Genomic DNA, 18605 nt, shown 5'->3' with positions numbered 1-18605 from the left:
TGAAGGATGTTGTTGGTTTTCTGTTGTTTTTTTTTTTTTTTGGTGATGTCTTGTGAGAAAACACTAATGGAGGAATTTAGGGCATTCTTATGACAGCAATGTTTGTTTATATTACAACGAACTGCCATATTTAGGTACACATTACAGCGCCAATTCCTCTATAATTTATATGGCAGTTTGGCCGTACACGTGACAGTCCTCCCATCGCTTCCACGTGCGATTGTTTTCATTCCGACGCAGCAGCTGCAGAGCCTGCGTCTTGACGTCACGGAGCCAGCAGGCAGGCGGCTCGTCAGTTTGAACCTCGACGTCGAGGAGTGTGTGAATAGTCCCTGCTGCTGCTCCCGCACAGACCGCCGGAGGACAGCTGTGCCCGCTGACAGCTCACAGACCGGCCTTCATTCGGACAAAAACCACCGGAGACCGTCAGAACCGCCGCTGGCTGAAACTTTCAGATGGAAAATTTCTGCAGTAACAACCGGCTGCGGTCCGGAATGTTCAATAACCAGGGTGAGTATCTTCAACATGTAGGTTACTGTGTTACTGTTGTTGAAATTTGACCCACTACAATGTTCCCCTTTAAATAAATTCAGTAATTTAATCATTTAAGAAGCACCGCAAACCGCGTCGTGGCAAAGGCTCTAATTTGGCTGAATGTCGGCATTTTTATCCGGGTTTAAAGCTGAAGATTGGACGCCGAGTTTTTTACTCTTATGTGCTGACAGCACAGCGAGCGCACTATGGTGCTTTTAAAAGAAATCCTTCAAGAACAAAAACACAAAAACACTGGCAGTGTTGGCTGCAGAAGCACGCTGCAGTTGTGCAGCTCTGCAGGATTGGTACTTTATTTAAACATTTTTAACCCTAACCCTAACCTTGCCCAGGTACCAGCCAAATCCTAACAAATGCATTCATAATAAACAGTAAGTTACATTTTCATGCAAAGAAAAACATGAACACTTCTCCATTACAACGTTATTTACGTTGTTTTTAAACTGATTCATGGGGGTTTCTAACCATAGCTGTTTTTAATAATTTCACCCCAAGGTGCTGAAGAAGAATTAGGTTGCAACTTGTGGCACATTTGATGGAAATATCTCTGAAATACACTGTACTTTTTCCCCTGCTCCAAGAGGGGTTTGATATTTGATTGCTGCCAGCATTGCTGCAGAGATTGAAGGGGGCAGGGTTACATGTCTTGCATGCATGGATAAAGGCTCTTTTAGAGAAAATGCACAACAAAGCTGGTGCATTTTACTGAAGGCACACAAACTCATGGCGAAGAATACAGGTCAAGATAAGGGATGATCGATTTTGTCAAAAATCAAGATCGTGATTATTTTAAACCAATTTGCCATTGCGATTGCGATGTCGATGTTTTATTCCAGGGTTTCAGTTTTTCCATGACCTTGAAAGCTTGCTTGTCCAGAATCCAGTGCTGCAGGACTTTGCTGTAACATATGCATGAAAAAGTTCTCATTCTACTATAATGGATAGATCCAGGTGATAGCTGCAGCACTCTGTTCCCTTCTGTGCAACAGCATACCCTCTTTAATTGTAGTACCACTAACTAAGGGAGAAATTTAGTCTCTTACTCTTGTTAAATGTGTTGTGACTAAAATTGAGTGCATCTGCAATGTGAAAATTGCATTTTTCTAAATTGTGATGATATTGCAAATGATATGTGGATGTGCAGGTGGAGCAGTGGTTAGGGCGCATCACCCATGTACGGAGGCCTTAGTCGACCCGGGTTCAAATCTGGCCTGTCCTTTGCCGCATGTCTCTCCCCTTCTCTCATACCCCCTTTCCTGTCAGCCTACTGTCAGAAAAATAACATGACATATATTTTTCATGACAAACAGGCCAGAAGTGCACGATTGTGGGAATGTAATGGTTAGGGGGCTGAATAAGTTTTAGCTCTGTGTGATATGGCTTAAAAATCTAATCTCCCTGACATTTTTACCTACCGAATCCGACTAATACATTTTTGCTCCCTTAAGTATCATTTTAAAAATGACAGTTGCTTATAAAAACAATTTTTTTTATTCAGTATTTCACCCTTTGCAAGTGTCCTTCATTCAAAGGGAAACCAAATGTATGCTGTGAAAATGCTTGTAAAGTAATGTTTCACAACAAACTATGAAATTATGATAAACTTAAAGATATAGAGGATGATCTTTTATATCCGGGTGGATCATCAAAATAAGTGGTCCTCCTAATTGTCAATCATTCTGATGATATGTTTTCGTAAGGCCATCCTAAGTGCTCGTCCCCGTTAGCTATCTTTGGTGAGCTACGGTTTCAGACAGTCATTGAAGCTCACCTTTCTCACAGTGGTTCTTTGAAAATGGCCGAGGGTCATAAGAGAAAAAGTGTCTACGAAGTGACACTTTTTCTTTGCTGAGAAGAAAAAAACGGCCTCGGAAGAGGCAGATATATCCCAGAATATACTAATAACAAGATGGCAAAGGCACGGTGCAGTGGAGGAGGAGTTAAGTGAGAGGGAGGGTCTTTTAAAAAATCCTCCACAATACCTTTAATGTTTGCAGCTGGCGTTGTTGTTACAGAGTCTGATAGTTTATTAGTTATAAGTACACATCTAAGAACCAAAAGTGATGAACTAATGTCAACGTGAGCTTTGGATACCGATGGAGGGCATTAATTGGAAAAAACATCCTGATTTTCCAAAAATGAAGTCTTCATTAACAGAAAATTTGATTAATTAATTAATTTTATCAGTTAATTAACCAACCCTAGTAAGTGTTTATAGCTACAGTTCATTGAGGAGTCCACAAATGCCATCATGTGCTGAGAAAAAGGTGCTGAAATGGCCAAGTCTCCAGACCTAAACCCCATATAGTGCAGTGGTTCCCATCCTGGTCCTCATGTACCACTGCCCTGTATGTGTTTCTCCTCACTGCTACACCCCTGACTTATATGAATTAACAATTCACAGACCTCTACAGTACTTGAAGGCTGCTACAGAGGCCATACGATTATTTGAATCAGGTATGCTGGAACAGAAACATCTAAAACTTTCAGGGCAGTGGTACTTGAGGAACAGGTTTGAGAACTGCTGCTGTAGAGCGTTTGCAGGGCATCCTCATACAGAAGGTGGAGGAAAGCCAAGTCTGTTAACATCCATGAGGTCTGTGGTGTTATTACTAGACTAGAACAGATTTCAGGTGGCAACTATAGCCCATAGTGGCTTTGCCTCGTCTGTTCCTGTTTGGCTGTGACACCATCCTGGAAAGAAATATCAGCTGTGCTGCTGCCATCAACACCTTTGTTTATAGATGTTGGAGATTGGCCTGTTTTTCAGAGTAGTCCTTTTTCTCTGACTGCGACTAAGTGGATGTGCTCACTTCACCCTCTGACATGGGAGCTGGCTCGGAGCTCGTCTGCCTGGCTATGTGTTTCCTGGATGGAGACGCCTTTTATAGTTGCTTTTTGTATCTCTGCTTCTGTCTCCTTGAACCCCCAGTCAGCCTCAACAGATGGCCGCTCACACTGAACCTGGTTTCTTCCTGTTAAAAGGGAGTTTTTCCTCTCCACTGTCACTACAAGCATGTTTAGTGTGAGGGATTGCATTTGAGTCAATGAGTCGATGCAATCAACTAGTTTTCCTTAGATAGAAAACTTTTAATTAATTTGACTGTATGATTTGGTGAACTGTGATGTGTGAATTGTGCTATATAAATAAACTGAATTGAACCTAGGAAACTACTAATCTCAAAGTATTGATGAAAATCAATGTTGGCCATACAAAACATTGACACAAATATTTACAAAAATTATTTTTGTGAAATACTGCTTGTCCAAATTTTTCCCAATCTGTCTGTTATAATATTTTTTCTTGTGAACAGGACAGCAGATATAACAACCTTTTCATTTGCTTACCTTCTTTTGGGATATATTAGTTACTCTACATACAGTTTATTTTCTTTGAAATAACCTGTTATTAAGCTGCGGTCAACATTCTTCTACTTAAAGAAAAATGACAGGAAATGAATAATTGATTACAATGAACGGATAAGAAAAGCCTCATTGTGACACCTCCTCTGTAGAAACTATTTGTGGTGACTGAGTTTGAGCCAGAGAGCTTGGGCGTCACTTGTACCGAACTTAAGCTAAAATATTTTTTATGACCTGCCGGTTTTCAACCTCTTTGGGGCCAAACCACCTCGGATACATAAATTATTTTTATGGACCACGGATGTCCTGTGGGGGACCGGTGGTGTCACGGAGGTGAAGATAGCAGACCATGCTTTTAACCCAAATTGTGTTTGTGGTATTTGGCAGGTTATGATGATTATGTTCTTGAGTATTTCCTGCAGTTATATTTTTTTTTTCACAGCAATTACTGTAGGAATGTGTCATTATTAGGATTAGAAGAGTGAATCGTTTGTGAAGTGGCAGCAGAATAATTAAACACATGAACAATCCTGTAACATGCAAACAGTTGATTTATTATTTTTTTTATAGCATTAAACATTACACCTAAAATAACACGAGCTATTAAAAAATCCAGTTTCCCCTCTGTAACCTCAGTGAAACGGAAACCTTCCTTTTTGTCCAGAAGTATGTCTGTTTTTAATGATTGCTGGTTTGTTTCTACTCTAACTCATCCAGACAGAGTGAGGCAGAAGGACCTCTTTTCATTAATTATTTTAAGTTTTAGATTTGATTCAGATGCTTGTAGCCATCTGTCTATCTTAATTTAAAACAGACATAAAAGATCAAGTTTGAATTGTTCTCACAGAGGCTGCGTTAACTTGCTGATATTCACCTTTCAACTGCTGAAAATAATAATCTTTCTGGAAGCGCCTCTGTTTATGCAGCCTGGAGAGAAGTTCACATTTTAGCTGTTTGCTGTCTTGGTTGCTAAATTGCTCTTCATTGCCTCACTAAAGGTTGACATGTTTCTGGTTATGCTTCAGTATCTGTCACAAGTGAATGAGTTGAAACTTATAAAGTGAATAACCTAAAATGTTATATTTATTTCCTGAAATCTAGTCTTCAAGAATAATAAAGCACTGGTCAATAGAGATTAAAAAAGAAGAAAAAAAGCAAATATTTTTGCCCATGTACCGAAATGCTTTGTTTGGATGAAAAGCATAAAACTGCATTTCACCCCTAACATGCATTCCCATTATAAAGCACGGTGGTGGCAGCATCATGGTGTGTGATGGCTCATCTTGAAAGTGATGGCTTTGAGTTGATTGGATGTCAGGTGGGGTTAAATAAACTACAGTCTTATGGCTCCATGAGACTCAATTAGCTCTGATGTTCACCTTCCAGAACAAAAACACACACAGTGGGAGTTTCTATAGGATCGATGTGTTTCCATGTAAGAACTATATCATGTAGAGTATGGAGGACTGACTCTGCCATATATAAAAATAAATACAGAAATAAATAAATGCTCAATAAATAAATAAGCATACAATTAATTTCCACCAAAAATACAATAAACAAATAAATGTAAGTAGAAATTAAATTATAAAATGTAAAAAGGGCTAGCCGAAATAAATAGCGGCGAAGAAATAAATAGGGTAAAAAAATACAAAGGAAGAATAAAACAGACAAAATTATTAAAACATGCACATAAATAAATACTTAAAAATGTAAGAATTAAAAAATAAAGTTGAAGGTTATGAAGGACAAAAAAATAAATAAGGTAAATATTACAAAGGCAAATAAATAAAGAAGCTAATTAAAAGAGTTATATACATGTATGTCTAATTTCCATAGGATCGCTGAGGACACTTTAAAAGTTCCAACTGAGGTCAAGCTTTTTTGTAAAGTTGAATGGGCTTAAATTTCTGTTAAAGCATGCACAGGATACATCATTTAAAATATTTTGTATGCACATCACACCTTTTTAGATTTCTAGTCATTTAAAAAAATATGACCTTATTCATTTCACCTACATTTCTCATATACATTTAAAAATGAAAATGTAATGTAGCAAAATGGAGAAAGAATAAGACTTGGCAAAGACATACATAAAAAAGGCAGCTGCAGACACCAGAGTTCAAAGTGAAAGCTCTGCAAAAGGCAGAGGGTAGTGAGTGATGGGAATGGTGACCCAGTCCACAGTGCTTAACATTTCTGGGGGAGCCCTGTTGAGGGATCCTGCCATGCTTCTGCTGTGAGTGACCACGCTGACTCCATCACTGGTGGAGCATCTCAGAATGTAGGTCAGCAGATGAACCACAAGGCATAAATGAGCAGCTCAGGCTACAGCCATTACTGTATGGCACAGTACTTTTACATTTGCCAAACTTCCTGTCTATTCAGGAAAAACTCGTAAATTTGCAGGTGTGTGTTCGCTGGTTGTTTCCTCGATTCATCAGTTACTTTGTTTTTTTTATCTATGTACCTTTTTATATTCTAGCTGCTTTTTTTTCTTAAATTTTTGCTGTTTGAATTGATGCATGAAACGCACGATGGACGGATTTAAAAGAGCGGCACTGATGTGCAATTCATGAAGGAAACGCTGTGGATGTGCAGGGACAGCTCAGTGAGGGGTTTGGAGCATTCCTGCTGTTCCTGAAGCAGCTGTCGATGGTGGCAGGGGCCCTAATGTTATAAAGCTTTCCTTTGCTGTGTCTCAGCAGTTTGTACTGAGAGCTTACAGGCAGTGATGTTTAAATCAGTGAATCAATATTTGTCTTTCTGCCAGTAGGACTCCCAGAGCTCAGAGTAAAGATAATAGATCTGCTTAAGAGCAGAAAGCATCACTAAAAATCCCAAACATCATTATTAATTTAGGCCGGTGCCGTTTTATTTTGATTACATCTCCCTGAGTGCAAGGCTTTTATATTTGTGTAAATTATGTTAGGATGCTTCAAAAGTGAAATATATTAAACTGTTTCTAACTACTAAGGAGTTACCCTCAGATAATCCTTTATTCATTCATGTATGGTTGACTTAGTTGCTTCTTCGCTTAACATTCAGCACAAAAAAATGGGGCGTCAGTGGCGTTAGATGTAGGAGTTTGCCCTGAAATCGAAGGGTTGACGGTTCATGCCCCGACTCTGACTTTCAGTGTTGTTGTGTCCTTGGGCAAGACACCTCATCTGCATTGTCTACTGATGGTGGTCAGAGGGCCCGGTGGCGCCAGTGTAGGGCAGCCCCGCTTCTGTCAGTGAGCCCCAGGGCAGCTGTGGCTACAATGTAGCTTGCCACCATCAGTGTGTGAGTGTGTGTGTGTGAACGGGTGAATGAATGTAGTGTAAAGCGCTTAGGTCAAGTCTCCTGACTTGAATAAAGGCGCAATATAAGTACATGCTATTTACCATGTGCAGACATATTTGTAAAATTCTGGGGGAAAAAAGCTATTTGTAATAAAGTTGTAATTTTCAAAAAATTATTGTTTTACTATTATAAACTGTTATGTTTTTTATTCGGGATGTCCCAAACCGATATTAATATCGGATATCGGTTCAATAATAGCCAATAAACTAATATGGGATTTTATCGGATGTAAAATCACCAATATTTTTTATGCAGATAAACCTCTCTGCTTCTGTTAAATGTTTGTGTAACTCATTTATTAATTTGATATGGTTCAGTTGTTTTCATACACAGCAAAACAATGACTAAGAATGACTTCAAAGAATAGTTTTATTGTTATCACAATAATACCACCAAACATTGTGATAAGTTTTTAAGGTCACATTGCTCAGCCTCACTAGAGAGGTTACGTTACTCTGACTTCATAGTTCGGAGGTAAATTGAATGCACCATTACACATGAGACTGTGATTTAGACATTTACCAAGCTGTCCCGTTATTGGAAAATAAAAATGGGCTTCAACTTGTAGAGGACACCATTCAGATATTTTTAGGCCAAATATTGTGAAATTCAACAAGTATACATGAAAATGACTACATTTCCTTAGTAATATAAAGATAGAACCCTTAACATCCAATTAATACATTTTATCTACAGTTGACTTTGTGTTTAGTTGCTCTTTAATCATTTAATGAAGCTCCTATATATTTATATATTAAAAGGTATATGTATTGAAATGTATAGGTACGCTTTTAAACAAACCCACATTTTTTAATCAAACTTTTTTTTTGGATCTTTTCATCAATATGTGTATTAATCTATATTTTTTTCTTGGTAAACTGAGTTGCTATAATAAATTAGATCTTAATGAACTGACTTATTAAATATGACTGCATTTGCTGTTTTTTATTTTTAAGAGCACTTGGTCCTGTTTTTAAAAGGTTGATTAGATGACAGATCGCCACTAAGTTTGCAGCCATTCTCAAACTACCTAATCTTAGGTTCTCTTTTACTGGATATTCTCTGATTTAGAGGAAAAAATGTTTGCCTATATTGTGATATTTCCTTCTGATATATGATCTAAATGTTAAAGGTGTTTTTTTTCTGTTCCATTTGCATGTGCCGACCGCTGTTGGATTCTGGAATGATTTCTTGCATCGATCATTCATCCTCCTCTGACCAGATGATGAGGTAAGAAACAATATTTTTTTGTGGTCCTACCGCTGAGCACAAAATAGGCTACCTGTTATGGGAGTATTGCCCTCCTTTATCTCTGTGAAATGAGGACATTGTGTGGTTTGTTCATGTCAGAGCGTTTTATCCCTGATGGCTGTTGCTGCTCAGCTGGGTTGGTGTGATTAGTGTGTCTTTCTTCAGTCATAGGAACTGTTAAAAGAATTTGAACCCTCCTATGTGCTGCAGAGATTGACTTGAGAAGGTGGAAATGTCTGCTTTGTCACCACACCTATGTTTTTCATACAGAGATTTTCTTGTTTGTTCTGGTGTCAGCTGAGAATGTGTTTAGTTTTGTTTTTATTCTGCTGTTGTGTTTCAAGTTTCATTTGAGAGCCTATTGTTGCTCAACCTGCTCAGTCAGTGTTTCAGTTTTAATTATTTGTAATGTCTTTGTTTAATTAGACGTTCACCTTCCTTCCCTTTCACTTGTCTTTCCCGTGTCTGTGCTTGTGTCTCCATCCTGGCCTGCTGGTTAACTGTATTTGACCCAGATGAGTGGGGGGGATTAAAGGGAGAATGTTTTTATTTTAATCCCCGAAAGCTTTCAGCCTGGTTAAGAGGTGCAGACTACTAGGGTGTGACAACACTCTGGTTTCTAAGCAGCATTCCAGATCTTTGAGACAAAGCTGCCATGAACTTTGAAAAAGTGAAGTTTCTGCATCTGTCCAACACCTCAGTGGCTGCTACTGGTCTCATTCATCTCGTCTCCATCATTGTGCCTCACACAGACCAAAAATTTCAAGTTTATGTTGTTTTTTTGTGAACATAATGCATACCCCTTTGGAAAGCCATCTGTAGGTCCAAACTGACACAAGTAAAGCGCCCTTTCTCTGCCACACCCACACCCATGCCTGTAAACCACACGGGACTCTGGGTTGTGGTGTTGACTTCCTTCTGTCCGCCTAAAACGGTCACATACTGTGACAAGTGTGTACTCACACACTCACACAGACAAACTGATGTCACTCTGCTTGGGCAGTGCCAGAACTGGATGGTTTTGTCTCTTGAGGAAACTTCTCCACAAACACACTCATGCACACAATCCACAGTGTTGCATTCCTTTGTGGCTTTTACTCAACTAGCCATTTGCTTCTTGCTCTCTCAATCTCTGCTTGCCTCTGCAAAGTGAACACATTCTATACTTGGACTTTATTAGCCCATTAGCTTGGTAGCGTCTGAAGCGGATGCTCGTTTCCCCCTTGCCTGCACTCCCCACCACTAACGCCGTAGCTGGGTCTGTTTTTCTCATTTGCTCTCGCGTCAGTTGAGCAAACTCATACTGCCTTCATGACAAAACTGGATGGAATGGATGTGCAGAAATGCAGCACCACACCCATTATTCTCTTAACTGACAATTCTTTGTTAGAGCAGCACATACAGCCTTTATTGTTTTAAGACAAACATAACGAGTATTTATGACTACTAACTAGCAAGTGATGGGTGTTGGTCTTGATTTTGTAACATTTACTCTTAATTAGTTAAAGGAAAAATAATAAACAAAACCTCAAGCAGCTCAATATCTTCATCTTCATCATGCTGTACTAATATTTCATCAACGGTTTCTTCACATGGCATGTAGAGTCTGTATACTCCAGTTTAAGATAGCCAAGTGGACTGGGCCGCATTGGAAAAAATCGGATCTGTGTTGTTCAGACTGTCATGAAAAGATCAGATACAGGTCTTATGTGGGCAAAAAAATGACATTTGGTTTACTTCAGGCTGCAGTGTGAACGTAGTCTTAGAGTCTCATGAAGATAGTAACAAAGTCGAGCCTCTATTACCTGAAAAATTCTATAGGGTTAAAGGACTAATCTCTCTGTGAAAACTAATTCATAGGCTCATGTTTAGTAGAATTGAATATTAAAACAGTGTCTTTGCTTAAGAAGTCGATCAGATAACTACTACTGATTGAGAATGCTGCTGCCACAATCCTAACTAAAACTAAGAAAGTAGAGCACATCACTCCAGTTTTAAAATCATTACGCTGGCTTCCCATATCTTAGACAATGGACTTTAAAATATATCTATTAGTCTATAAATCACTGAATAGTTTAGCTCCAACAACATTACAGACTTGATGTCAGTGTATCTACTACTCAGACCTCTCAGGTCTTGTGGATCAAGTCTACTTGGCTTTCACAGAACCAGAAACAAACTCCAAGAAGCAGTGTGTAGCTCTTATACTGAACCTTCCTCTAAATTGGGATAGAGACTGAGTGAAGCTAATTTTACCTTTTTTCTTTTTTAAATGCTATACATTTCATAAATTATTTGTTTTAAGCCAGTAAAAAAGTGTTCAAACCATCAAGAATTTTATCACAAAAGTTCAAATTCAATTCTGGATATCAAGATTTCTGTGTTTCAAGATTTTTTGGGTGTGGCTTAAAGGCTGTGTCGCCAGCTGAATGCTATGTATGGAATTCCTACATAGAACGTTTTTGGCTAGCCGTTGCCATAGCACATGGAAAGGTTTTTTGGCGTGGCCGTGGTTGCACAGCATTCCAGAGGACACCTCCCCGGTCTTTTAAAACAGGGAAATCTGACTTTATTTAGCAGTGTTTTTAATCATTCAGATTTGGCAGGTTGATAACTAACAGTCTGCCAAACTCAGAACAAATATTTATATCTAAGGACTGGAAAATAAATAGCATTTTTAGCAGTGGTTCCCAAACTTGGTGGGCCTTGCTTTGGATAACAAGAACGTTTTTGCAATAAAACCCTGGGATCTAAGATGTACTTGTAGTAAATACTGAGGAAATTGAAAAATAATCACAAATTAGATTTTTGGAAAAATGACATTACCCTAATACCCAGCAGGTCTGAATAATTGGTTTTCTTGCCTGTGTTTAAACCTACCATAGGACAACTGGTGAATATTGTCACACATGTGAGAGGACTTATACACAGCTCCACCTGCTCATGGTGTTAGTTAGGCTAGCCATTCCTGTTTTTTTTTAGATAATCTTGACAAGGTTCTTTAACACACAGTTGTTGTTTTTCTTTTCCTATAAGGTATGTTTCTACAACTGCATCCATAAATTCATTGACAACCTCCCCTTCATTAAAAGACTTTTTGGGCTGAATCCAAACCCAAGTAACTAGGGGGAACGTGCAGCTGACGGAGCAACTAGATTAAAGCAGTAATTGTATAAAATTGTAGAAAAATATATAATAATTTTGCTTTTAAGATAAAAGCAATGTTTTGTCAATCTATGCTCTATGCAGAACTCTTCAAGTGGAAATGTTTTGGATCCACCTGGTTTAATTTCATTAAAGAAAGTCTTCTTTAAGAAACCTTTGGCTATCCAATTATTAATCGATAAAAATAATTGACAGATTAATTGATTTGCAAAATAATCCTTACTTGTAGTCCTAGTTTATATTAAACTCAATTCAGTTTATTTATATAGTGCCAATTTACAACACATGTTATCTCAAGGCACTTTACAGTTCACCACATCATACAGCCAAATTGATTCAAAGTTTTCTATCTAAGGAAAACTAGTTGATTGCATCGACTCATTGACTCGGATCCATTCCCTCACACTAAGCATGCTTGTAGCGACAGTGGAGAGGAAAAACTCCCTTTTAACAGAAAGAAACCTCCAGCAGAACCAGGTTCAGTGTGAGTGGCCATCTGCTGAGGCTGACTGGGGTTCAAGGAGACAGAAGCAGACATACAAAAAGCAACTGTAAAAGGCGGCCTGGTCCAGGAAAACACAGCCAGGCAGACAAGCTCTGTGCCAACTCCCATGACACAGTCAGAGAAACAGGACTACACTGGAAAAACAGGCCGATCTCCAACATCTATAAACAAAGGTGTTGATGGCAGCTTCACAGCTGATATTTCTTTCCAGGGTGGTGTCGTAGTCAAACAGGAACAGACAAGGCGAAGAGAAAGCATAACGTTAGAGATTCTGCAGAGTGGAAGAATAGAGATAGAATGAAGAAAAATTATGAAATAGGGATCCCTATGTCCTCCGGAAGTCTAAGTGTATAGCAGCATAACTATAGAGATAGCTCAGTGTATTTAGGAGAAAAAAACATAATAATGAATCTAGAATATTGGATATTGAAGCAGCTTTTTCTGACATTTTAATCTGGAAACACAGAGAAATTTCCAAATTCAAAATTATCCACTCAAAGGGAGCAGCAGATTTGCCCTCTCTATATTTGGATTTAAAAGTTAAATTTGACCACTTGGTGGGCTATTGAGCACTGTCTGTTGGCTAAAGCCTCTCTCCACTCCAGCTGCATGTTTATCCAGCTGGATAAACACAAAACAAAGAATCTTCTTTTATCAGAGAACTTTGTAATGCATCTAATCCTGCTGTTAAAATGTAATCGTTCATAATTTTTAAAATCAGAGGCTGCCGATACTGAATCGGGTTAAAGGAGAATTTTCTTTTCTCTTGACATGTATTTTAAATGTTCGTTACAGCTGAATATTTTTTTTTAACGAAAAGTGAGGTTCTACCTTAACTATTTTTAATGTCAAGACTTTATTATGAATGAAAGTGACCCATCATTCTGTCTAGTCTGTGAATGTTATTCTTTTAGCTTATAGTGGGGCGGCGCAACTCTGTGGTGATGCAGACCTGGTTTCAGGCCATGGATCTGACTTTGACAGTTTTGACACTTTGCTCTGGGCCTTCGCAGTTTGATGTGAGGGCAAACAATTGTGTTAGGGAGCAGGCACACAACACTTCACTTAATACAAGGCCACTGTGACATAACAATAAAGTGTATGCTGAAAGATGAGTGCTTAAAGAGGGATTTGTTGTCAGCATTAGATTCCATCATGTGCTAAGTTTTCTTTGTTTTGTTTTTTTTCCTCCCTGAAGGAAGATCCTTATATGGTACAGCCATATTTCTAAGGCACCACTCCATTATTTTATTTCTTACCCCTTTTGCAATGTTGTCCATTAGCAACATTATTATTTCTATAATTATTTATTTTCTCTAGAATACTTACCCTATCTCAGAACTGCTGACATGATCTATTTTTTTTTTTTACCAATTGGTTAAACTTGTTACGTTAACCAAAAGGATTTGCAATTGGATTCAAACCATTCTTTTAATATGATCTTATACACAAACTACTCTAAACTATCTGCTCAAGCGGTTTATGATCAGCCCTAAAAAAGTCATGCCATGTTGAATTACCATGACATCCTAACCTTCTGGGTCTCAGAGCCTCTGCCCCATTCTTGCTCCTATTGCTCAACAGACCCTTAAGCTAAGTGGCCTAAATCTTCAGTTCTGCAGATGTCCTACGTCAGCTTGCCTTTTAGCCTCAGCCCTTAGTGCTCTGCAGAGGTTTTAGTTAGAGGGTGACCTTAAACATTCTTTGGTAAGAGGCTGACCTTAAACATTCTTCTTCTAGCCTCACAGAAGTGGCCCCTGCCAGTCCCCCCCATCCCTCATTGCTATAAATAATCTCAGCCCAGTTCCCATGGCCCCCACAGCAGTCCCGTCACTCACACAGCAATGTTGGATACTGGAACATGAAGAGGGAAACACTGTACTGAGGGTTCTAGTTCAGGTTGGAGCAGGTGTTGAGACGGTTGCAGATGTTAAAGTGATGAAACGTATCAACTAATTAAATTAAAGGGGATGTTCACTTGTTAGGTTAGAGTAGGTTAAGTTCAGTTAGGTTTAATTAGAATTTACTGATGCTGAAAGCATATCTAATCACATTTGCTTTTTCACTTGATGAGATATTTACTATTGATTTATTTCTGCAGGTCAGCCTCAATATGTTGTACCAACAAGATAAAACCTGCACAACCTAAAGTTTTCCTGAAGATGAATATATATTTCAAATATACAGCCTTCCATAAACTCTAGTGCTGTGCCATGTTTGTTTTCATCCAAAGCAGTTTACTGAAGCACTAAAGTAAAACTATCTTTCTTGTATAGTATACTATGTTCTGTTTTAAAATAACTGAAATTCACTCATAACATTTTTCTGTTTGGTTCCGGCTAATCACTTGTAATCAAAGCCTAATGTTTGTCCACTGCATGATAAACTTTATACTTTTCTTTAAACTTTTTTCTTTTCTTTATACTTTTTTTCGTCTTTTAGTTGCTTTCTGTGCAGGTGTCATGCACAACGTGATGAGCATTTATAACAATCCAGTTTTTCAATAACGATGTGTCGAAATAGGCCAATATTTTAAAAATAAAAACGAATGGTATTCTTCTGTTCCACAATCATAATGTAGGTTTTCTTAATTTGGAAGATCCATTCCTAGGTTGGAATAGTTTGCAAATATTTTTTGAACCCAGTTGTAATAACCCCCTTATTTTATGTATTTTTTTGTTTATTGATATTATAAAACTTCATGTTTGAATATTCCTGAACAAGATATAAATAGATTCAAACTTTCACAACAGGAGCATTGACAGATAAATATTTTAATTTTTCACCCTGAAGTCAAAATTAGCCCCTTTGCAGACATTCTATTATAAAATATAGAAATGATTTACCTAACCAATTCAGTTTTCTGGGTCCATGCTCACAAATACCTGTCCTGGTCTGTGGGTAGAACTTTTTAGATTACATCCAGTTTGTTAAAAGGCACACTGTGCCAATGGAAGCTGGCTCAGAGCTTGTCTGCCTGGCTGTGTGTTTCCTGGACGGGGCCGCCTTTTACAGTTGCTTTTTGTATCTCTGCTTCTGTCTCCTTAAACCCCAGTCAGCCTCAGCAAATGGCTGATCACACTGAGCCTGGTTCTGCTGGAGGTTTCTTCCTGTTAAAAGGGAGTTTTTCCTCTCCACTGTCGTTGCAAGCGTGTGAGGGATTGCATCCGAGTCAATGAGTCTATGCAGTCAATTGGTTTTCCTTAGATAGAAAACTTTTTGCAGTGTGTCAATGGATCAATGCAATCAGCTGGTTTTCCTTAAAAGAAAACTTTGTATCAATTTGACTGGATGATCTGGTGAACTGTAAAGTGCCTTGAGATGACATGTGTTGTGAATTTGCACTATATAAATAAACTAGTGCATGTTTATTCACAACTTACCAAGACGTTATAAGTTGATTTAAAAAAATTAAGAACAGCCTTACAGAGCAGTGGAAGAGAAAGCATTAAAAAAAAATACTTTGGGAATTAGTTTTACCTTCGTAAAAAAATATATATTTTTTTTGTTTTTGTTGGAAAGGAGTGATCAATTAAGTTAACCGTTAATAAGTGAAGAGTTAACCAAGAGCAAATCTGAATTTTGGAAAGAGTGTAGTGTAGTATAGAGAGGCATATCCAAACTTTGAAAAGAGTTTTTTTTTATGTTTGTGTGTGAGTTAAGCTTCTAATGCATCCACAAAGTGCATAAAGGCCCATGTTTGTTATGATGGTCAGTAGCCCGGCCCAAAAACCCCGGATGTCTTGATTTAATCTTTTTGCTTTCGGGGACAGATTCAGAGGGTTTACTTTAACTGAAAGCACTGTGAAGACACAGTTAGGCATGAAAGAGTAAATAACCCATGCAGTTATTTTAATTGTTTGTATCAGAAAACATAATGAAGTTTTTTTCCTTAAGTTGGATTTTCTAATGTCCCCTCTATGAGTGGAAAATAATGCTTAGCAGATGATTAAAGCAGTTGATTATTATCCTTATTCTGTATCTTTATCTGCCCCTGTGTCTACTCAACAATTCTCCCACCTCTTCCAATTTTTAACCTTAAAAGAAATGGTTATTGTTTAATTCTCAAATACTATAGAAGGCTTTTACAAAGAGACAAGACTTGCATGGTCCTCTGCTGCAGCAGCCTCTGTTTCCCTTAAGAAAACATATCCAGATGCTCCCACCAATCTGCAGGATAGTGAGAGGAAATTCCAGGCAAGCCAAAAGGAAGAGAAGAAGAGATTGTGCAGAACTTCTTGAGGGCAGGAGATGTTTAAAGGATTTAAGCTAAACCTAATTTCAGAACATTTGGTGGAAAATTGGAACAAAAAGAAACTCTTCTAATGAGTTCTGTCTAAGCACTTTAAAGGGAAAGAATAAAAGAATATTTAAAGCAAAGAAATGTATATAACAAGAATAGACTGGGTGATAAGGGCCGGTGCCCAGCATGCTAAGTTTGAGTGAGATATTTCTCTTCTATTGCCTTGTAGAGTTTTCCCAAACACAATATGAGGAAATCAATTTTGCCAGTGTATTTGGTCTTTGTACCTTAATCATCAAAGCAGAAGACGCTAACACAGACACAACAATGTCGTACGTAGATGATGGTATCAGATTTTTGCGTGTGTTGTGTTTCTGTTTGCATGGAGTGGAATGTGTTAGCGTGTTGTGACATGAGCATAGATGTAACCAGGGATCCTCTGTGCTACGTAAATAAGTAATTGACATATTATTTTCCTACGTTCTGCATGCAGTTTAAAAGATTACATTTTGGGCATATAGACTTGTCTTGCAAGCTAGATATTGAAGAGAAATTGCTGAGAATTCACAAACTCCTCAAAACACATCTTGCCAGGACCAAGCAGATGCGTTAGCTTTAATACAGAAATGTTTCGGACCAATGAAATGCAGTGACGTGTATGACCAGAGGCGGAAAGCTGAAGCAAAAAGAATATGGCTACGCCAGTTTTAGCTGGAATAACATGTATTTCTTTGTGATTTTTGCCTTTGTGGATGTTTTCACATTCCTCCCAACTGGATTTGGTAAGAGTTGTGATAAGAGAATGTGATGCGTCACAGCTGCTACTGCTGCTGTGATTGGCTTAGAACTTGACATGTGCCACTAATTAAAGTGTGATCTACCCAATCAGCTGTATAAATTGTAGTGAATGTCTTTCTCTTTTACGAACACTTTTCCCCAGAGCCTTACCCAATTTATACCGTATAGAATTCAAATTGAACTACACGTATCAATGTAGCTTATGCCAGGTTAGCTATAGACCCACCAAATGGCTGTTCTATTCAGACTAGATTTAAACAGTTTATACCCCACCACAGCAGGTAGTTCATCATTTTCTCTAGTCCTGATTTACATTGGAAGTGCTCCATCATGCTGTGAAGCCCAAAGGTGTTCAAAGAAGTATGCGTGTGAAACGATAAGATGCTGAGGTCAGACCAAAAAAACTTTGTTTGAGACATTTGCTTTTATATTTTTGCATCCAGGTAACTTTGTAAGTTTTGTCCGATAGTGCAGAGATCAACCCATACAATGTTTCAAAGATGCCGACCAACTTTTGCATATTTGCTTTCAGGATTAAATTCACCCTGTTATCACAATTCAGTAGGTTTGGTTCTACTACCTATTCTGACATTACGCTAAGCTTAAGTCGAATTTTGGGATATTCATGTGTGCATTCATACATATCATACTTGCTTTTAGAGAGGAGTTTATGAAGGTCTCCTTAAGAAAATCAGCATTATGACATTAAGTTAATGGAGCAAATGGAGCTCTGATATTGGAAAAAAGTATCAGTATCTGCAGATAATTAAATACAGACATAGCAATCAGATCAGAATTTAAAAAAGTGGGATGATGCGAAGATTTAGCAAGGTTTTCAACAAATTGTCTTAGTAGTTTTTTTTTTTCTTTTTATACAGATGTTGTGCTTATTGATTTTCCTGTTGATGCTGTGTAACCTACGTAGATGGATTTTTGCCTTTTGGTAATCATAGTAGTAGGGCAAATGCTCTGATTATAAAAGGTGCTTAATTACTGCAAAGCTTGTTCTGTTCTTTCAGAGTGAAGACTGATGCTGTGGAAAATGTTTTATTTTTTCTCCAAGCACACTGCACTTTGTGCATCCTCACTCAGGCAGCTCTGACTACTCAGCATCTGGACATGCACATTTATCACCATAGGAGGCCGACTAATATGTATATCATTCATACATCCAAATCTGACTCTAAATTCCAGAAAATAAATCCTTTTGAACTCTATATAGTTTTTGTTTTTCTGCATGAAGCTCTATACTTAAACATAAACTGCTAAGGTTTTGCAATAGGGGAGCTGCTGTGGGCTCAGATCATCTCCTGACCTGATGTTGCTGGGTTTTTCAGGAACTTATCCTTTGTTCTGCTTAACATTATGGTTTTTTTTTGT

General features: G+C 38.0%; 1 protein-coding gene across 1 annotated transcript in view; it reads left to right on the top strand.

Annotated features, from left to right (window-relative positions):
* Positions 1 to 301: 301 nt before the first annotated feature.
* Positions 302 to 18605, top strand: part of LOC107103992 (septin-4-like) — a 58101-nt gene continuing 39797 nt past the window's right edge. Inside the window, exons 1-2 of the mRNA XM_015403870.1 lie at positions 302 to 510; positions 8486 to 8493. Of these exons, the coding sequence (XP_015259356.1) occupies positions 456 to 510; positions 8486 to 8493 (63 nt within the window). The 5' untranslated portion in view covers positions 302 to 455. The remainder of the gene's footprint in view (positions 511 to 8485; positions 8494 to 18605) is intronic.

The sequence above is a fragment of the Cyprinodon variegatus genome, unplaced genomic scaffold (assembly GCF_000732505.1).
Source record: "Cyprinodon variegatus isolate N-32 unplaced genomic scaffold, C_variegatus-1.0 Scaffold1586, whole genome shotgun sequence".
Taxonomy (NCBI): Eukaryota; Metazoa; Chordata; class Actinopteri; order Cyprinodontiformes; family Cyprinodontidae; genus Cyprinodon; species Cyprinodon variegatus.
This window is presented reverse-complemented; position numbering and strand designations above follow the sequence as displayed.